The 19,707-nt window shown below is 43.4% G+C and overlaps 3 protein-coding genes across 4 annotated transcripts; 1 reads left to right on the top strand and 2 right to left on the bottom strand.

Annotated features, from left to right (window-relative positions):
* Window positions 1-6,488: 6,488 nt before the first annotated feature.
* LOC127306500 (basic helix-loop-helix protein 79) lies at window positions 6,489-8,722 on the top strand. Of its 2 annotated transcripts, none has more exons than XM_051337141.2 (5): window positions 6,489-7,050; window positions 7,178-7,522; window positions 7,603-7,884; window positions 7,968-8,046; window positions 8,462-8,722. In XM_051337141.2, exons 1-5 carry the CDS (start codon window positions 6,721-6,723, stop codon window positions 8,497-8,499), a joined length of 1,074 nt encoding a protein of 357 aa, XP_051193101.1. In that variant the 5' UTR covers window positions 6,489-6,720; the 3' UTR covers window positions 8,500-8,722. The 2 variants fall into 2 exon arrangements, with proteins under 2 accessions (XP_051193101.1, XP_051193100.1); XM_051337140.2 differs by having other exon boundaries at window positions 6,491-7,050; window positions 7,175-7,522.
* A 2,426-nt stretch (window positions 8,723-11,148) lies between these two features.
* Window positions 11,149-14,385, bottom strand: LOC127306502 (universal stress protein A-like protein). Its single transcript, XM_051337142.2, has 5 exons — window positions 13,942-14,385; window positions 13,119-13,198; window positions 12,729-12,847; window positions 11,996-12,072; window positions 11,149-11,392 (listed from the first exon to the last, which is right to left on the bottom strand). The coding sequence occupies exons 1-5, from the start codon at window positions 14,180-14,182 to the stop codon at window positions 11,367-11,369; spliced, it is 543 nt and encodes a 180-aa protein (XP_051193102.1). The 5' UTR covers window positions 14,183-14,385; the 3' UTR covers window positions 11,149-11,366.
* Window positions 14,386-16,165: 1,780 nt separating this feature from the next.
* On the bottom strand, window positions 16,166-19,477 carry LOC127306503 (tubby-like F-box protein 5). The gene is made up of 4 exons (XM_051337145.2): window positions 18,374-19,477; window positions 18,182-18,269; window positions 17,210-17,342; window positions 16,166-17,127 (listed from the first exon to the last, which is right to left on the bottom strand). Exons 1-4 carry the CDS (start codon window positions 18,758-18,760, stop codon window positions 16,455-16,457), a joined length of 1,281 nt encoding a protein of 426 aa, XP_051193105.1. The 5' UTR covers window positions 18,761-19,477; the 3' UTR covers window positions 16,166-16,454.
* Window positions 19,478-19,707: the final 230 nt, after the last annotated feature.

Here is a 19,707-nt window from a genome sequence, read left to right as displayed (position 1 = left end):
CTGAAGCAAAGGTTAATATACTGCCAAGTTGAGGCTGCATATGAGGACAAAAAGTAAATTTCATTGTCCACAATAACGAAGGTAAGGTGATCTGCACCACTAAACAGGTGAGGATCGATGATGATAGTCCGAGAGGCAACCAGCTGTGCGCACTGCAGTAATCCAGTCTGTTTCAATCAGATCGAGTCTCGGGAGAGAAAAGGGCAGTGCTGCTGGATCTATGACAGCAATCCCACATCTTTGATCACTTTTGAGCGATTGATAGGCTAACAAGAGTTGGTGACACAGACTCAACGCTTAAACATATCGGATGGTGGAGCCAGCCATGCAATGTATCTTCCTGATGGTAGCTCCTCTCTTTCAAGAACCCTCCTTAATGCTCCAGCTAGTTCTTCCATGCATGTCCTGTTAAACTTTATTAAATATAATTTGCTTTCTGTCTTAATAATCTTTCTTCTTCAGCTAGCCCCTTTTACACGAAGTTGATCTTGAGGATGGGGAACGCCACACGGGACAATAAGGTGGAGCGACTGGGCATGTGGGGGTGTCTGCTGGGCAATGGTTTTCAGGGGCCCTGTTGGCCGCACCGGCAGAGATCCCCTCTGCCCCGCCTCCCGCCGGCAGCGACAAATACAAGACAAGCCACACACACAACCCCCACCCCCACCACCACCACCCATCGCAGTGCATGCATGGGCCTAACCTGAGCCCATCCATCCATGCATCGACCTGCAAATTGATATCGCCTCAAGGAAGAAGAGGTTCAGAGTTGCTCACCTGAACCTGCAAGCTGCAATGCACACACTCGCATGGCCGCATCTGCTCGACCTGACTCCGACTGTGCCCGTGTCTGCCCACAAGAAGAGGAACGCCCTTTCCCCGAACAGGAACCCCGCTCGATCGCGAGTGCGTTGCATCGTCGATCGGGCGCTGTTTGGCAGTGTTGCGGAGCAGTGCAGGGCCGACAAGTGCAAACAGAGTCTGCATGCGATGATGGGGCTGGGCGTGTAGCGTACGTATGGGGCTAGAGCACGCACGTAGTCGTGGTTACTTCCATCGATCTGGCGAGGGTTCCCGATAGGCCTGCGTGTGGTGGTGTGGGCGCTGGACCTGTACATGATGCGACCACGCCGGAGCAGCCGTAACTTGGCTAGTTCTACCAAGTTTATACTTCCTCCGATTCATATTAAGTGTTATGGTTTCATCCAAATATAAACTAAAACCACGACACGGAAGGGAGTAGCAAATTCAGCCGCATCCCGATAGTAGCGCGTCGGACATGAATTCGTCGTTCAGTTGCAACCCTAATAGCCTCTTCACGCCGGCACGACCCAATATAGTGTTTGCACACTCACATCACAGGCCCGTCCTATAGGAAGCGGCATGGGAGCGTCGGACCGTCAAACACTGCCCTGGCTGGTTGGACCGCTCTATCATAGACACAAACCGGCCGCCGCATAACTAATTACCGGCCCACCAAACAATTCAATTTGATTAATGTGGCGATGGTTTCCACGGCGGGCGCAGAGACATCTCGTCGTTCAAGTGGCTTCCTCGCATGGCAGCAACTGCACAACTTTACGACAAGGCGCAAAGACGATGACGAGGACTACAACATGTTCTACCGCTAGTTTAGGTCAAATTTCACTCAGATTGTAAAATATTCCCAAAATTTCGATGAGATTCATCATTTGCTGTTTGAATTTAAGTTCTAAAAATTTGAAAAAAAAACCTAGTTGTGGCGCCGCTAGGGGGAGGCATCGCCTATAGCGGCTACTAGTATTGGCGTTAGACAGGGCATGGGAGACACTACTGAAGATGCCCTTATAGCTTAATACACATGAACACCATCCATTTCATACAAATACCACACAAAAATCACAATATTCCAAAAAGAAAACACTGCAACTACTCGATCTGGCCGCAAAAACAACAGAGGAATCAAAATCAGCCTTGAATAAAGTGACAAAACAACTACACTATTGCAAGTCTTATCAATCATCTAATAGTAAGTACCGGTATCAGAACAAGACTGATAGCGCCGGACGAAATAAGCCGATGTGCACTTGCACTGATCATCGTATTAGCGACGGCGCAAAGTGCGATTCCGACAGTAATGGCCAAAGAGAGGGTTGTTATCATTAATCCGGTGACCTCGTCTCTTAATGCAGTCTACACGTACGTGGCGGGCGTGGTGTGGTGGGGGCTGGCCCTGGCCAGGTGCACGCAGAGAAGATAGAGGCATAGAGCTGTCCATCCGCGGTTATTGCAGCAGCTGTCACCTCCCCAATCGTCCTTTTGTAGCCTCCGTCAAAATTCAGAAAACCACCTCTCGTTTCAGTCGATGCACAAATATATCCTTGATTCGTTATTCATTTGCACTGCATATTAGCGACAGGAAAGATGAACACCTAACCAGGACTTTCTTCCGTCCCGTATCATAAAATGTTTTTGGTAAGTTGTCTTAGCTTGGCAAGACGTCTTATATTGTGGGACGGAGAGTACTCCATCCGATCCATGAAATATGTCTGAGATTTTTTCAAATTAGATGTATGTAGACACTAGAAGTCGTTTGGAAGCCAGGCTTTCATTTCGTTTGTAGCATTTTGAAATGAATACATGTATTAATTTCATTTACATTGTAATTCCAGAAATGAACACTTGTTTGGTTGCCACAGAAATTGCAAATGACGGCAGAATTCAATATTGAATTTGTAGATGACTTCCATAGAGAATCGCAAATGACAGGCCTCAGCTTGGAATCATGTTTACCCATGGAGTCATTTTGCTCGATTTTCTAAATGAAATGACTGCCCAATTCTGTGGCAACCAAACAGCCCACCTATGGAATTCCAAAATGAATTCCAGGATTCCAGGCCTAAATGATGAATACCAAACGATCTCAGTTGTATATAGCTCCGTCTGAATTTTAATAAATCTTAGATAAATTTCATGAGACGGGGGGAGTACTATTTAGCAGCTTCTTTTAGTGTAAGGTGTGCTACTTCGTGGTAGTCATTCATAAGCCGGTTAGGCTTAGCCAAGGACGACAGCCCACCTGGGTGTAGAAGCTCACATATATAAGAGAAAAGATATTCAAATTTGTTCGTGGGAAGAATATGAAAAAGTTGTTTGTCTATTGCTTCATATGAGTTAAGTAATCGTTAATGTATGAATCTTGTTATGTTAAGAAGGTTGCCCAGTTTTATGCGACATTGTTCATGTCAAACCAAGGGAAAGACCATATGCACAATTACCATGGAGGCGCATTGACAGAACATGAAAATACTTACAAGAAAAATGCAACCAAGATGATAATTTTTTCACGACAAAACAATGTAAATAAGAAATGCCAGCTATTCTAGATAAAATTCTTATAGACATCTCTAGAATTGGTTATTTACTTACAAATATGCCAAAAAAAATTACACACACTAGAGACTTCTATCAAGATACAAGTTAGAGTATATATATACTATGGATCCCTTTATGCCAAGGTCTTTATGAAAACTGAAGTCATGATACAAGTTAGAGTATATATACACCATAGATCCCTCTACGCCAAGGTATTTACAAAAACTGAAGTCATTGCTAACACATACCAATATAACTCTAACTTTAGGTGGCATAAACTAATTCATGCAAGCATATTGTTTTCTAATTTATGTTTTTTTATCAGATCCAAGAGAATTCAGTCAACAAATGGATATTAATGGGAAATGCATCGATATGTATTAAATAACTAATATAAATATCAACGCAAGCATTTTAATTTGTAGTGATAGATGCTAAATTGCATAATAAGAAAGCTTACCTAAATATAATAGTGATTGACGAAGCGAGCAATAAAAATAGATAATGCCATTAATTTTGCTAAGTGTAAACAGAAAATACACTAATTACGACCCTATACACGGAAAATGAGTTATAAATAAGTAAAAAATGTAATTAATTTTGCTAAGTGTAATGGGGTCGTGTATTAGTTTTAATAGTATATTGACAGAATAAGTTATAACGAAGTAAAAATTGTTATAACTTTTTCTGAGTGTAATACAAGTATGAATTTGTTGCAATCATGTATTTGCCGAATGAGTTAAAAAAATTCTTATTATATGCATTTGGTATTTTGGATGTTGATATAAAAATATCAGTAACTGAAATCTCATCTCATTGTTATTAGAACTATTATAAAATATATTTTTGTATTGTATGCATTTGGTATTGTGGATACTAATATATTTTTCTATATAGTTGGTCAAATTTTATAAAGTTTGACGCATCCTGCTATGGGAGGGAGTATTTCCATGTGAAGCTCCTCACGATCTGTGATAAAAAAAATTCATTTCCTGATGTATGTTGATTTCTAATGGAGTGGTCCACTAGTTGATGCTTAAGAATAATATTTCAGTTAAGGATAATCTTCTTCGTAAAGGCTGAACAAGAAATGATCGATGCCATTTTTGTTGTATAAATTAATGAGACTATTGATCATTTACTATGTTTAGATTTGCCTAAGCTAAGTTAATCCGTTAATTTATCTCGTGTGCTTTTGCTCTAGTAGATCACCGTGACTTGGTTAGTTGGTGCCTGGTGGATTGGTTCGTTCTTTCCCATAGTGTCTCAACGTAGATTAGCTCTGTTGGGGAGCAGGTGTATGTTGGATGATTGGGATGAGTAGAAATACAGCCTGTTTGAAACAATGTTTCCAAAATGATCCAACTACAGTGATCTTTAGGCTGTGTGGCCAACTTAACGGCTGGTACATTTTGTAGAAAACCAAGATCGAAAAAGGTCTCAAAGATGGTGCTATGATGATGAAGATGGTGACCGAAGTCTCTTATTCTCTCCCCGCAAAAAAAAAGTCTCTTATTCTCTTCGGCATGGCTGGGCGCGAGAAATCGGTGAACTGATTTGAAACTGTGTTGGTTGTCTTGCTTGTTTTATATTAAGTTTCTTTTTTTACCTTTGTAAGCAAGACAGGTCCTCTGATGGAAATCGACGAGCCATTGTTGGTTTTTGATTAAGTGGTTTGCTAATTCCCGACTGATCGGGAATTTAGCTAGCGCCCAGTCGATCCCATTGGATCGATATTTACTTCCATGATCCTCTCTTTATATTTTTCTGTGTTTGGGACGGCACGGTTTGAAGAATCCACTTGCTTTTTTAAGTTATAGGTTTATCTAGTTATAATTTATTCTCAAAAAATCTAGTTATAATTTTTTTTGTGATTTTATTTTTTACCAGACTTTGTATTGGTTTTACTGTGAACTTGTTTTTTTGGCGCACACCCTCCATGTGTAATTCCATAATTTGTGTGCCCTCCAATAGTACTTCAATAAATAGATTTGTTTTGTTTGAATGGCATAAATCACGATGATTGATGTTTTTCTGTATTGCGCGATGTCTCCTTGTGGATTGTGACAAAAATTGCATCGACTCGTTTTTGTAATTTGTGGTTGGTCGACCTTTTTCAAATGCGATTACACATATGTATGTGATTGCGCATATGTGTGCAATTACACACGTAATTGCGCATATTTGTGTGCGATTGCATACATGTGTGTAATTGCACATATACGTGTACATGTGTGCAATTGCACATATAGGTATAATTGCATACATGTGCAATTGGACATATACGTGTAATTTCACACTTTATACGTAATTTGAAATTTATATATAAACCAATTAGGGAGGGGGGCGAGTGGATGCAATCCATGTCAGGATCAATCGATCGAGCGCCACCTAAATTCTCGGACGATCTAGCACTAGCGACGTCCTTTGAGTAATGGCTACTGTCTACACATTATAATTGACTAATCTCCATAATCTCATAGGTCGATTTGGTACGAGTCGTTCATAGTTTTTTTACAAACCTCGTCACAAGGGCAGGGCGCTCCTGCATTGTCGTTAAGAAGAAGAGGATCGATCCAATTAATAAGGAAAATTGAACCCGAAAACCATACACCGCGCGCTTAATTTACGGAAACATGCAAAGTCACACACTTGCAGGAAAAGGCAAATGTAGCAAAGAGCTAATTACCAAATACTACCTCGGTTTCATGGAATAAGGCGCACACGTATTCCAAGATGAACTTTGACCATACAAATTAAGCAACGAAATCTTGATTATATTATATGCATATAGTATCGTTGGATTCGTATTGAAAAAGACTTTTTAATGATACTAATTTCATACAAACAATTTTTATCTATTTGAAGTAATTTTTGGTCAAACAAAAAGCTTGTAAAACGAGGGCGCCTTATTCCTTGAAACGGAGGTAGTAGTAGACTAGTTGAGGGGCTGACTGAGACTTGTTAGCCACTGCATATGCCAGCTGAAACACAGGGACCCTCCACTCCTTTATCCAGGCAGCCCTACCTCACATGATCACACCTAAAGGGCCAAATCCAATCGCCCAGCTAAAGTACGATTACACAAATGCTCCTACACATCCACCTATCATCCCCTCTATATATATGGATTAGGAAAAATTCCAGATGCGCAAAGGAGGTCGGGGAGAAAGGGACACGCAAACTTCAGGCACAAGCCCTACGCCGCCTCGCCTAGCTTGCTTATCTTGGAAGAACCGTTCACACACACCTATAGCGAGCTAGTTGTATGCACTACACCTAGAGAAAGAATCAGCCAAGACTTCGTCCCAAATCAATCACCAAACCATCCCTAGCCAATCTTGATCTCTGAAACACACGCTGCTAATGGCGCACATCGGCGGCGCCGGTCCGCTATCGTCGAGGAGGGCTCAGCAGCAGGAGACGTCCGTCGTGGAGAGCCATTTCCAGGGCTTGCTCGGCGACGTGATGGTCGACGACGACAGGTACCGCGCATTGTGCGGCGCATTCGGGTACCTGCAGCAGCAGGAGTGGCCGGACCTGAGCAGCGCGTGCTACGCCGGCTTCGGTGCGCCGGTGCCGGGTGTGGCACAGGAGACCAGCAACGGCGGCAACTCCTTCTCCTGCAGCGGCAGCGCCAGCAGCGGCGGCGGCAACTCCAGGAAGAGAAAACCAGACGCGCATGCCGACGCAAAGGTGAAAATCTTATGTCTGCGTACGGTGCGCGCGTGCCTGTGTCGGGCCGCCGTGTGTGCACTACGCCGGTACTTGTGCACTGCTGCTGCTGTCTTTGACTGACATGAGTGCGTTGTGTTCGCAGAAGACTCTGTCCCAGGGTGACTGCAAGAGGACCAGAGGGAAGCAGCAGCAGCTCTGTGATCCTGATCAGAATGCAGGGAAAGGGAAGCCGGAGAAGCCCAGGCCGTTCACCAGGAAGAAGCCGGAGGTGGCGACCGCCGGCGAGAGGACCGACTACATCCACGTCAGGGCACGCCGTGGGCAGGCCACGGACAGCCACAGCCTCGCCGAGCGGGTGAGGAGGGAGCGGATCAGCGAGCGGATGCGGTACCTGCAGGAGCTGGTGCCCGGCTGCGACAAGGTCGCCGGCAAGGCCGGCATGCTCGACGAGATCATCAACTACGTCCAGTCCCTGCAGAAGCAAGTCGAGGTACGTACGCTGCTGCTTCTGCTTCTCGAGATTGTCGTGTTCAGCATCAGAGTCTGATGCTTCCTGTTGTTTGGGTGCAGTTCCTGTCCATGAAGATCGCCGCCTCCAACCCGGTGGTGAACTTCAACATCGTCGACGACCTCTTCGGCGGCAGGCGGCCGAGCCCTGCCATGGCGCTGCCGCTGCACGGGCAGCTCGACCCGTCCTGCCTCCAGATGAGCGCCATGCAGCAGATGCAGCACCCGCAAGCTGCAGCGTTCGGGCTGGAGATGCTCGTCGGCAACCAGTGCCCGCCGGCACAGAGCGCGGCTGCCACGCCGGCGTCGGTGTCGGCCGGCGCGTCGGTCGAGTCATGCCTCGACGTACGTGTCTGGAAATCAGTTTCGTCATTGGCAGAGTATATCATGCCGTTCTGAACTTCGTATTTTTTTGTATATTGTTGCAGGTGAACGGAGCTGCTGCTTGGGGCATTGGCTCCCAGAATTTGTTCGCTGGGTTTGATGCACAGTTCCAGTCAGTACAAAGTGAGTAACTGCTTATGTGAATCCAACGTTGCAGATTAATCCTCATGTGGAAGAACAAAAATACAGAGTTAGTCAAGGAAACATAGGATCATGTTACAGTTCAGTTCAGAGTAGTAGTCATCACAGAGCCGATTGAAGAACTCGACCAAATACAAACAACTCAAATAATATTTCTTAATTTGTGCAAATTTGGGTAATCTGGAAGATCATGGGGTATAGTTAGTAAACCACAGGAAGCATGTGCCCTGAAGTCATGAATACACTGAAACTGGAATAAGATGTCTAGCTGGTCTTGTAATGCTATGCAGTTTCTGTTGGCATGCTATGCTATGTTAAGAGTGAAGAATCTGTTCTGTACTATTTTTAACTTGACATGAGCAGTTTCCCTGAATCCAGCTCTTACTTTCCCTTGCAGGCGATTGTTTGCTAGACAGCCTCAAAATGGAAATGTGAGCAGGATTAATTCTCATTCCTGAAGCTTTAACAACAGCAATACTTGTGGCTGAAGATTCTTTATTCATAGCAACTGTACTAATGCAGTATTCTGCTGGCAATGAAAGTAGAAATACATGTGTGTGAAGCTATATATCTTTTGTCTTGCTAGTGTACCAAAATCATAAGCAACCCGAAATTCTTCAATACCAAGCTACACAGTGGGTTCAGATTACAGAAGGAAGGTTCAAACTTCAGATTATAGGCAAATATACGGAGATTTGATGCACATGAGCTCCAGGGCTCCAGGTTTTTAAAATATTTGAAAATTATATTTTTATGTTTCAAAAAATCATAAAATTTATTTCATGAATACATACATATGCCATGAATACTCCTGCGAAGTTTCGGTAGAAATTATGCTGTATTTGAAGCTACAGAAAAAAACAAATTTATGGCTGTGTATAGGGATAATGTTTGTCAGAAATTTGTCTTTTTATATAATTCATAATACAACATATTTTCTTCCGAAATTTCTACAGTGCATTCATAAGATTTCTATGTATGTGCAGATTTAAGCTCAGATTTATTGGAATCATAGAAATATGTTTTTTTTTTTAACCGGGAGCACTGGTGCTCATGTGCCAAAGTTACTTTTCGCAAATATTTACAATATATACACTCAATACCTTGTTAAAAAATAAAGAACCTTACTACAAACAAACCCATAACAATATGCACACATTTTATCTCACTAAACTGAAACTGCAACAGCAAACCAATGCACGTCTGTCTCCTACTTGTCTTCCACCCTTAAAGCACAGACTGTTCACCAGCTTCTGCAAAGACATGATTCAACCTTACTTGTTACTCAAAGTATAAGATAATTCGTCTGCCCGTCATCGCTGACAATAACTTCTGAACAAGAGAATAGGTGCACCCAGATGCCCCTCGAGCAAAGTATATTGTTTCACAATTTTCATGGGTACTACTCAAATCTAGTATCTCTTAAACCATCGTATATGTTTTCCCATTAAAAAGAAAAGATATCTTTGCTCACCTTAAGATTCGATCAACAAAACTACACTAAAGTACTAAACCATTGTTAGTTAAGTGGATCATTAATGGCTCATTGTGAATGTTTGTAATCACCATCAGTGTTAAAATAAATGAGCCTTTGTTATCAAGTGAATATTTACCGTGAGGAAGACCAAAAATTACTCTTCTTTTACACAAGGCATACTTGCAGAAGAATGAAAAAAAAACATTTGCTTGTAACTATTGCGGAAAAAAAATACATACAACTAGATGATGTTATAATCATCCGTGTGCATCTAACAATGCATGCCCATGTCAAAAAAGGATAAAAAACAATGCATGCCAATATGAGCATATACAGATGCGCATGCTAAACTTGGCACTAGAACATATGTATCTGCCCTCTCTCAAAGAAAAACATGTATCTGATAACATTATTTTATTTCGTGCAATAACTATAAACTATGAAGAACTATGAACTTGAACTAACTTTTGCCTGGGACAATGATAACTGGTGGTGCTTTACAGTGTTGAAGCAATACTCGCTGACACTTCCCTGCAACACGCTACAGTAAAAAAAAAGGTTCAGATGAAATTCATAATGAAACTCCGACTCATGTGCAGCAATATGACCATAAATCAAATGGTAGAAAATAGAGCATTTTTTAGTGCCAGCTGTGATTTCAGAACAAATAATCAATCTAGTTTATGTTCTTTTCATGCATTCGGTGAAGCAAAACTACCCACAAGCCCGTAATACCCAAGAAGGCCCTTTATTTTGGTCTACTGGTCAAGAGGCCTGATTCTTTAAAAAATGAATAAGATCATGGGCTAAGCAGTCTGCATTTTAAAATGAACTTGAAAAGCAGAAGATACACAGAAGTATGGACACTGTAAACTTGCTATTTACATGGTGAATGTGTGCAATTTTATCTGCTCACAGATAAAGTATGCCAATGTTCCGAAGAAGACATGTAAATTGAACAGGAACAAGGAAAGGACTTTGGCAATATGACTTCCGAGTCAGTGGTGGAGCTCCCATTCCGGCGAGGGTGGCCTCTGCCATAGCTAATTTCGGTAGTTAATACTAATAACCCTATTGATCAACCATATTTCTGGCTAGAACTAGCGCCAAGCTCAGTTTGATGTCTCCTAGGGGAATCAGTTTTTCCTGTAAGCTATCAACGCCTCAAATAACATATACTCATGAACAGCTATGCGCGGTGCACCTCTGCCCTTACTTGGAGTATACTTGATTTGTGCAAATCTGGCTATACTGGAAGCATGTGCCATGACTCATGAACACACTAAAGCTTGCATAAGCTGTTGCTCTGGTCTTGTAGTCTAAATGTCTAATGCAGTTTCAATCAGTAATGCAGTGTACTAACTTCAGATGAACATTTTCCCTGAATCCAGCTGTTACTTTCCCCTGCAGGTGACTGTTTGCTAGACAATCTCAAAATGGAAATGTAAGTAGATTAATTCTCATTCCTGGAGTTTTAACAACAACAATACTTGTGGCTGAAGATTCATCATTCATAGCAACTATACTAATGCAATATTCTGTGGGTAACGAACGTAGGAGTACATTTGTGTGAAGTTTTTTTTTTGTCTTGCTAGTGTACCAAATCATAAGCAATCCACAATTCTTCAATACCAAGCTACACAATGGATTCAGATTACAGACGGAAGTTTCTTACAGACAGACACTTACAATATACACTCACTACCTTGTTAAGAAAAAATCTTACTACAAACAAATCTATAACAATATGCACACATTTTATCACACTAAATTGAAACTGCAACACCAAACCAATGCACCTCTGTCTCCTACTTGTCCTCCACCCTTAAAGCACAGATTGTTCACCAGCTTCTGCAAAGACATAATTCAACCTTGTTACTCAAAGTATAAGATAATTCGCCTGCCTGTCACCACTGACAATAACTTCTGAACAAGAGAATATGTGCACCCAGATGCCCCTCCAGCAAGGAATATTATTTCACAACCTTATTTTGCCATGAAAAGGACAAGATAACTTTGCTCTCATTGTCAATCGATTAACAAACCTACACTAAACCATTGTTTATTAAGTGGATAGTTAAATTCTTATTCTGAATGTTTGTCATCACCATCAGTGTTAAAGCAAAAATGAGCCTTTGTTATCAAGTGAACATTTGCCGTGAGGAATACCAGAAATTACTCTTATTTTACACAAGACATACTTGCAGAGGAATGGAAAAATCATTTGCTTGTAACTATTGTGGCAAAAAAAACATACAACTAGATGTTGCTAGGAACATCCACATGCATATAACAATGCATGCCCATGTTAAAAAAAAGGAAAAGAAACAAAGCATGCCAATATGGGTATACACAGATGCGCATGCTAAACTTGGCACTACAACATGTATGTGGTAACAGTGTTTATTTCGTGCAATATTTATGAACTATCAAGAACTAACAGTGTGAACTAACCTTTGCCTGGGACAATGATAACTGGTGCTGCTTTACAGTTGTGGAAGCAATACTCACTGACACTTCCCTGTAACACACTACAGTAAAAAGGGCAAGTTACAGATACTTGATAATGGATCTTTAACTCAAGGCAATAAATATGACCATACATCAAATAGTAGAAATAAAGAAATAACATAGAACATTTCTTAGTGCCTGTTGTGATTTCAGAAAAAGAAATCAAGCAAGTTCTCTGAAAGAGCACTCTATGTAATGTTCTTTTCATGCATTAGGTGAAGCACAACTAGCCACAATCCCCAAGAAGACTTTTTCTCTCTCTATCTGCTGGTCAACGAGGCCGGATTCTCGAGTACTGAATTAGATCATGGGTTTAGTTATCTGTGTGTTCACAACAAGATCCACACAAGGAAGTACGAACACACATAGACTTGCTTTTTTTAGAAGGTGAATGTGTGCAAATTTATATGTTATTATGCAAATATTCCAAAGATATATAGATTGAAGAAAAACAACAAAAGGACTTGCAATACACCTTTACTGGACTCTGGATATGCAAACCTTAACATGTTGGGCTAATAGTAGAATTAGGACTTCCGAGGGACCAGATATTTTGCACTTACAAAGATTGCCAACACAATGAACTGCAACTCTAACTATCAGTACTAGGTTCAGTTACTCAGGTTATCAAAGGTCACGGCAGTTGCAACATAAATGTGGTTTGGGAGTCAGATACCTCTGAACAAGGCCTCTACCACGTGTTCCAAGAATGACGGCTGCTGGCTTCAGTCGCTCTGCTTCTCGGCAAATAACCGTCCCAGGATCCCCTGCAACAATCCGTGCCTTGGTATGGACCTTGTAGAATTTTCCAATCAAAAGCACATGTGTCAACCCCTTATGCAGACCATGGAAAAGAAACAGATCATGTATGATTTCACAAATATGAACACTGCACAAGGAACAGTCCGCATAATTTGCATTAGAAAGCCGCTCATGGCATCGCTGTAGGCTCGCAGCACTGCATTTTAAGCTTGGAAAGCAATACGCGAGGCACACAATTGAATCATTACATAAGTGCTCCTTTGCGCAAGAAAACAATATTACAAACAGGAGTAACCGAGCATACCAGTGACACCTTGAATGCTTCGACGGCCAAATTATCCATTAGTTCCTGACTCTTGTCATATACCAGATCATTGTGCACACCTACAAAGAATGAACATGATATTCAGCCCCAGTTTCAGCTGAGCACAAGATTAATAGAGGGGGCGTGTATGGATAAGTAGATACTGAATGATTTGCATAGGATTTGTGAAGGATTTAGATTCTATGGGAATTTTTCCTACACGACTTGTTTGATTTGTAGGAACATATCCAATAGGAATTAATCCTATAGGAATCTTGTAGTGCAAATCCTATAGGAACAAAACATTAGGTCATACCTCGTGGAAAATTCCTTTCGTACAATCAAAGAGAACTCATCTTCCCATTGGATTCAACTAGCCATGACATCTCAATCCTATACTTTTTTCTATTCCAATGATTTTCCTACCCTATGAATCAAAGGAGCCCTCAACATGTGGAGCAGTATCATGTATGTTCAGCTCATAATGTTCAGAATTCCAGATACTTGGATGATCTCAGACAAATTCACAATATGACCGAATACCGTAGGTTATTTAAGACTCAAACTAACCCAGTAAAGCTAGCACGATGAACACCCACAAAACTAACAAGCCGCCAAATGGAAGCCCAAAAAATAACTACTGATCGACAACGACTGGACTGGGCATAATCGAGCAATTCAGATTATCAATTGACCACAAATGATTATGAAACCTGAATTGCCTATTTTTTTTTCCCTATGACGTCGATAGCGTACCAACTACTATGAGCAAAGTGCATACAGATGGGTTTCAGAGGAGGATGAGGATACGGATGGACTCAACTGGAGACGGCGTGGACGAGGTGCACGGTGTCGGCGATGCGCGCGAGGTGGACGAGCGCCCAGTCGAAGGCGTGCTTGGAGTTGGGCCCGAAGTCGACGGCGACGAGCAGGTCCCTGCCGCGGCGGCGCTCCCCGGTCTCGCGGTCGAGCTCCGGCGCGGGTTCCTGGACCACGGGGATGAGCCGCGGCAGCACCACCTCCCTCCAGCTGTACTCCTCCACGTCCTCCTGCACCGTCTCCATGGATCCGGATCCGGGTCGCCGCCGACGAAATCCGAGAGCACCCACTCGGCCACTCCGCTGTGCTGTTCTGCGTCTTGACTCGTAGCGGCGGCGCGCGTGCACTGCTATCTTATCTTTGGTTGGTGATCGAATCGCAGTAACTCTGCCAAGGTTTCTTGCACGCGTGATTCACTCGCGGTCTGAGTCTGACTGACCCTTCTCCTCGTCGGAACTTTGAATGTTCCGACCGGACGAGAAGCAGACTTGTGATTGACGAAGAGGATTAGTTTTTAAAAAAAAAACGGAAATCATAGTTTCAAGTTTCAAAATAAAAATTAAAAAAAATCCTGGTCGTAGACAATGATGAAATCTACAAACGTGCAAAATCTTAATGTAAAATTCTTTGTATTGTAGACTACACAAAAATGACAAAATCTCACAGGATTTATACTTTTGAAATGTGCACTGTTCACTATTCTCAGATCCGCAAATTTGTCTTTTTTTGTAGCCTAAAGTATTAAGAATTTCACATTGAGATTTTGCATGTTTATAAATTCCATCATTTGCTACATTTAGGATTTTTTCAGAGTTTTTTGAAACTTAAAAGTATGATTTCTGAATTTTTTAAAATAAAGAGCTACATATAACTCGGCCTCTATTTCTTCACTCTCGAAATGTAAACACATATCTTTTGAACACCCACAATTTTATTTCCAAATCTTTTAACACTTACAATATAAATTTTAAAAAGTGGTATCGTTGTATCAAATAAGATGATGTATCAGTGGACCGAAACCCATGGAAAATTTCAGAGTTCACGAGAAAATTTATGGCCTAGCTGCAGCTAGGCTAGCTACGGTCAAAGGATTAACTGAACCAAGGCATAGTCTGGTGGCAATGAGCTGCTGACAGCTCTCATTCCATCCGAGTTTAAGTGTCCGTACTCGTATTCTCGATGTTGTGTATACAATTACCGCTATCAATAACCAGCGCTGCTAGGTTTCTTTTCCAGTATAACTAGTTATTATTTTTTTACGGTCAAAGGATTAAATGCTGCCATGTGAGGTGACGCAGTGGAAGGAAGACCACGGAGAAAGCGGCAGACGCTTTAGCCAGGCCCCACCCGTACTCGAGTGGGGCCCACGGCACAGTTACACATAGTCTGGCCGACTGGCCGTACGATGCGTTCTAGAAGGCGAAGAAGATTCAGCGGCTCGCCAGTCGGCCGGCCAGCAACGAAGAAGACGAAGGCAGTTTGACAACGACGGAGATGAAAGAGTATGAAATTGCTTCTCGGCAGGGCGTGGAAACCGAAGATTACCGATCCAATAAGCCATCTCCGATCCACCCTCGTAAAATATGAGAAGAAAAATGGCAATCTGCTTCGAGGTTATCCGGTGATGGTTAAGTAAACTCTCGAATTCTCCTACTCCTGTGGCACAAATTATCGACGCAGCCATATATTATGTCTGCTACAAGTATACTTCTAAGTCGAGTCAGTTAATTTAAGCAGGAGGTTCATCACACTGTTTTATTGATCTCGTTGAACTCATATCTTAATGTAAGAGTAAATATCGTTTATGATCGCCGAAACGTGCTGGAAGATCCACCAAAAGTGATCTCTGTCCCTCGGACAGCCAAGATACACGGAATATATGAAATGTTCCAGAGAAGCAGACACGCAAGGTACTTGGGAATATCCGGCAACCAATCAAACCACCGTGAGAAACATGCCAGTGTTCATCTTAAAAACAATGACAGGAGCCTGACGTTACACGTAGAGGCAAACTTCCCTCAAGGTCCATATTTGCAGCAAAATCCTTGACAGATTCAAAACAAATCCCATAATTGTGGAAAAGAAAGCCGCCACCCAGCTTATAAGATCACAGCCTTCGCAGGACAGGAAAATGGCAATGATCAACCTCAAAAGCTAGCAGGAGAAAAATAATGAGCTTGCCCACATTAGCAATCTAGCACGAAAACTTCAAAAGAGAGCTGGCAAGATGAACAAAATGTCCATAACATTCATAAGGCAGTGATATGTCACTGCTAAACATTCCATGAACAATAATACATAGCAGTTGGTTACAACAGATCGCTCAAATCTTCCTGGCGATTTTGCCAAGACACGAGATATCATTGCCCCGTCCTTGATCTGCCTAAACTACCAATCCACCTACCATTTCCCAATGGGGCGGCGTCCCGAGATAAAATAGATTTGAGAATTTACAGCATCCAAGGGGGCAGGTCGTGTCTGGGCTGGCTTGGCCCGGTTAATGCCTTCTCCGGCTGGTTATTCGCACGCCGGTTTGGTGTCGAAGCTCGTCAGGCAGATAGCGAAAGCCTGGAACGCAGAGAGTGGATACCTATAATCCATCGTGAATATGTCTTTCCCGATCTTCCCAAACTGGAGGATGACCTTTTCCTGCTCCGCTGCAGGAACTCCAAGGGAGGGATCAACTGAGGCAACGAGCTGGAAGTTCTTGACCGATGCTACGGTGACACGCCCTCGGAAGTTGAGGCACCAGCACTGCAGCTGCTCGTGCCAGCGAGGAGCTTTATTCTTCAGAAGCAGAGGCGCCTCACTAGTGGTAATTGGTCCAGATAAGTCGGCGCTGAGGCTTGTTGATGAGAATTCCATACTTGGTTCCTTTCCTTTGCTTGTTGATAAGGTGGGCATTTGTTCGTCAAGCGAATGGATGATGCCAGTAGGGGTTGGGGCCTTCCCGCCTTCCTGAATACACATGGCTGGTATTGAGTGCATGGTGCACTGCATTCTCCTTGGTCCTCGGTTGCGCAGGACTGTGAGCTCATAGGAGACGGTAGCAACATTGTAGTTGCCTAGTGGCAGTCTTGGTGACACTTGCTTCGAGTGTCTTTTACTTGGCTTGTTGTTCGGCAACACCACAGCATCACAGGGAGGCTGGCTGTCGAATATTGTGAACTTTGTGCCAAGGAAGTTTGGCCTGATTCAGGAGAAGATAATGTGATTAAAAAGGAAAATGTACAGTAATCATATAACTTAGCCAGCAAATGAAAAAAGCTTACTTCAGTTTGCCAACATAGGTGCTGCTAGAATGAGAAAAATCATCAGATATCAATGAAATCGCAAAAGAAGTCCTGGCGGCACGTCTGATCTTACGGGCTGCAAGCAAAAGCTTGTCGTTTTCCCCGTGCAAAGCTGCATTGCATACAGTTGAACACTAGTGAGTAACTTTGTTGGCACTGATTGAGTACATCTAAACTTCAGCATAAGATCTGTGACTGTCTAAATCTCTGTAAATGCATCAACCCTAAACAGGATGTGGTGCAGGTTATCTTTCGGAATGCATCCTGCTCAATACCCTAACAAGCCTACAGTCGACTGCACATGATGTCTAGCCTATTCGGGTAAAAGTTAATGCACCGCATCAAAAGATTGGGTTCTGCTTCTGGTCCTGCTCCATTTGCCAAGCCAAGAGTAACCCCAAGTTCACTTTAATGTACGGAGTAGCAAGAAAGGAGATTTACTATGGTCTATAAATGGTACTCTCAGTTACATAATTACAGAGTTCCAAATAATACTCCTATTAACCAGTTACAGTTGGCTTTCTCAATTTGGAGTTCAGGACTAGCGATCAATAAAGCTCTTTTTTTTGCGGGGGAAAGGACTAATCTAAATCATAGATGGGTTACAGTCAAGAGCAACAATATGCGGGGGGAAGGACTAGCGATCAATAAAGCTCTTGAAGTGGGGGAAAACCTTTATAAGACATTTTTGTCATTATTCCTGTGGTAATTAGTAGCTGAATGTAGTATAGACTCAAACAGAGAGGGGCACAATATCCATGAGTACGCTCGAATATGCATGCTCTCATGTAATGGGGAACGAGTATGATACATAGAGAACAACAGAGACAGACCAACATTCCAGCACAAGAAAAGAATCACCGAAACAATACATCTTGACGCAATAAGAAATACTAATGGAACATAAATGCAAAACACAGATGTTCAAGCAACCAGGCATGATTGACTTACATGGGCTGAGCCCCAGGTAGAGGAGATAGGTGGACGTCGCCCTGTCCCTCCTCACAAAGCACTGCACCGGATGATCACGAGGCCCCGGCTGCATCAAACAACCAAGTTAAGCATCTAAACTTTCAAGCCTAGATGAGCAAACAGATCATGGCAGAAGAATGGATGGCATTTATGTGAGCAGACGGTAGATACCTGCTTTAGGGAGATCGGGAAGGTGATCCTGCCGCACTCCTCAAGAGTCTTCACCACATCCTTTGTGATGTCGCGCCACGACCGGCAGACGGCGGCGCACGCCACGACCTGGCGCCGCGCCGGCCACACCGCCTCGCTGGCCTCCACCCTCTGTATCACGTCCAGCAGCAGCTCCGGCGGCAGGTTCGCCCACTGCCCCTGCTGCAGCGGCTCTTGGCCCGGCCGCAGCGGCTGGGGCTGTGGCTCCGGCCACAGGCCGGGCCAGGAATGCCGCGACCCCCCGCGGCCGTGGCCGACGCGCCCGTCGGAGACACCGCCGCGCCTCGACATGCTCCCGATGCCGTCCCTCATCTCCTTCAGCTCCCGTACAATGCTCTTCAGAGACATTGCGACTTGTGGCCAAATGCTGTCGCTCTCGCTCAAAGAAGGAACCCTCTACCGCTCCATGGCAAGATCCGCCATTACGGGCGAATCTAATCCAGAAATGGCAGGAGACAGCTCATAAAGTAGTCGCCACCACTCCCGCATCAACCCCGACTAAAATAATGGACATTTTTTGAAAAGATCTGAAGCACGGGGATCCGAAAGAAACCGAAATTTTGGGGGGCGAATTTGAGAGGATTGGCGAGCAAGGATTCGATTTTTTACTGGCACGCCAGTTCGGATCTGGCGGAGGAGGCAATGCAGCAAGAAGGCACCGGAGAAACCGAGGATTTTTACTCGGGTGGCCTCAAGATCCAAACTTTCCCAGCTTCCACAGCTCAGAAATCTAAAAGGTCGGCTCAAGAACGGATCGAGGATCCTCCGTTCCCCTCATTTCTTCACCCTAGGCACTCCAGACTTGGGAATCACCCTCACTTGCCAGCCTCTGTATTTCTTCACGGCACCTCTCTCCCTAACTCCTCCTCTCTCTCCCCCTCGACCTCGGCTCTCTCTCCTCTCTCTCTCTGAGCTGCAGCTCCTGTGAATCCTGTGTGTTTGTGCGTGGGTTTGTATTAGGGAGAGGATAGAGGAGGGTTGCAAGAAAACAAAAGAAATAAGCGGAGACGGGTTTTTTTATGAACGGTGGGGGCAGCTTTTGGGGGAATGCTTTTTCTCTCTTTGAGTTTTCACTTTTCAAGGTGTGGTACTCGCAGCTCCCGAGAACTCACAGCTGCCCAACAAGAATCCTATGGCATGACTCGTGAGGACGGATTGTACACGAATCTGACAACGGTATGCTTTGGCCATGCAGTTGAGCTGCTCGAGTGATGAGGTTGCTGCGCAATTACATGGTAAAAAGGCACTTTGTGGTACGAAGACTTTATCAAAGCATAGAAGAAATAAGGAAAAAA

This window comes from Lolium perenne, chromosome 6 (assembly GCF_019359855.2).
Source record: "Lolium perenne isolate Kyuss_39 chromosome 6, Kyuss_2.0, whole genome shotgun sequence".
Lineage (NCBI taxonomy): Eukaryota > Viridiplantae > Streptophyta > Magnoliopsida > Poales > Poaceae > Lolium > Lolium perenne.
This window is presented reverse-complemented; position numbering and strand designations above follow the sequence as displayed.

Bases quoted from the DNA above. Each gene is read 5' to 3' on its own strand.
- LOC127306500 (XM_051337140.2), top strand. From the start codon at position 6,721: ATGGCGCACATCGGCGGCGCCGGTCCGCTATCGTCGAGGAGGGCTCAG. The intron at 7,523-7,602 runs GTACGTACGCTG...GTTTGGGTGCAG, and splicing joins CCCTGCAGAAGCAAGTCGAG to TTCCTGTCCATGAAGATCGC. The intron at 8,047-8,461 runs GTGAGTAACTGC...TTTCCCTTGCAG, and splicing joins ACAGTTCCAGTCAGTACAAA to GCGATTGTTTGCTAGACAGC.
- LOC127306502 (XM_051337142.2), bottom strand. From the start codon at position 14,182: ATGGAGACGGTGCAGGAGGACGTGGAGGAGTACAGCTGGAGGGAGGTG. The intron at 13,199-13,941 runs GTTGAGTCCATC...CATTCTTTGTAG, and splicing joins CCTCGTCCACGCCGTCTCCA to GTGTGCACAATGATCTGGTA. The intron at 12,848-13,118 runs GTATGCTCGGTT...AAATTCTACAAG, and splicing joins AAGCATTCAAGGTGTCACTG to GTCCATACCAAGGCACGGAT.
- LOC127306503 (XM_051337145.2), bottom strand. From the start codon at position 18,760: ATGTCTCTGAAGAGCATTGTACGGGAGCTGAAGGAGATGAGGGACGGC. The intron at 17,343-18,181 runs GTAAGTCAATCA...TATGCAATGCAG, and splicing joins CTACCTGGGGCTCAGCCCAT to CTTTGCACGGGGAAAACGAC. The intron at 17,128-17,209 runs GTAAGCTTTTTT...CTCCTGAATCAG, and splicing joins ACCTATGTTGGCAAACTGAA to GCCAAACTTCCTTGGCACAA.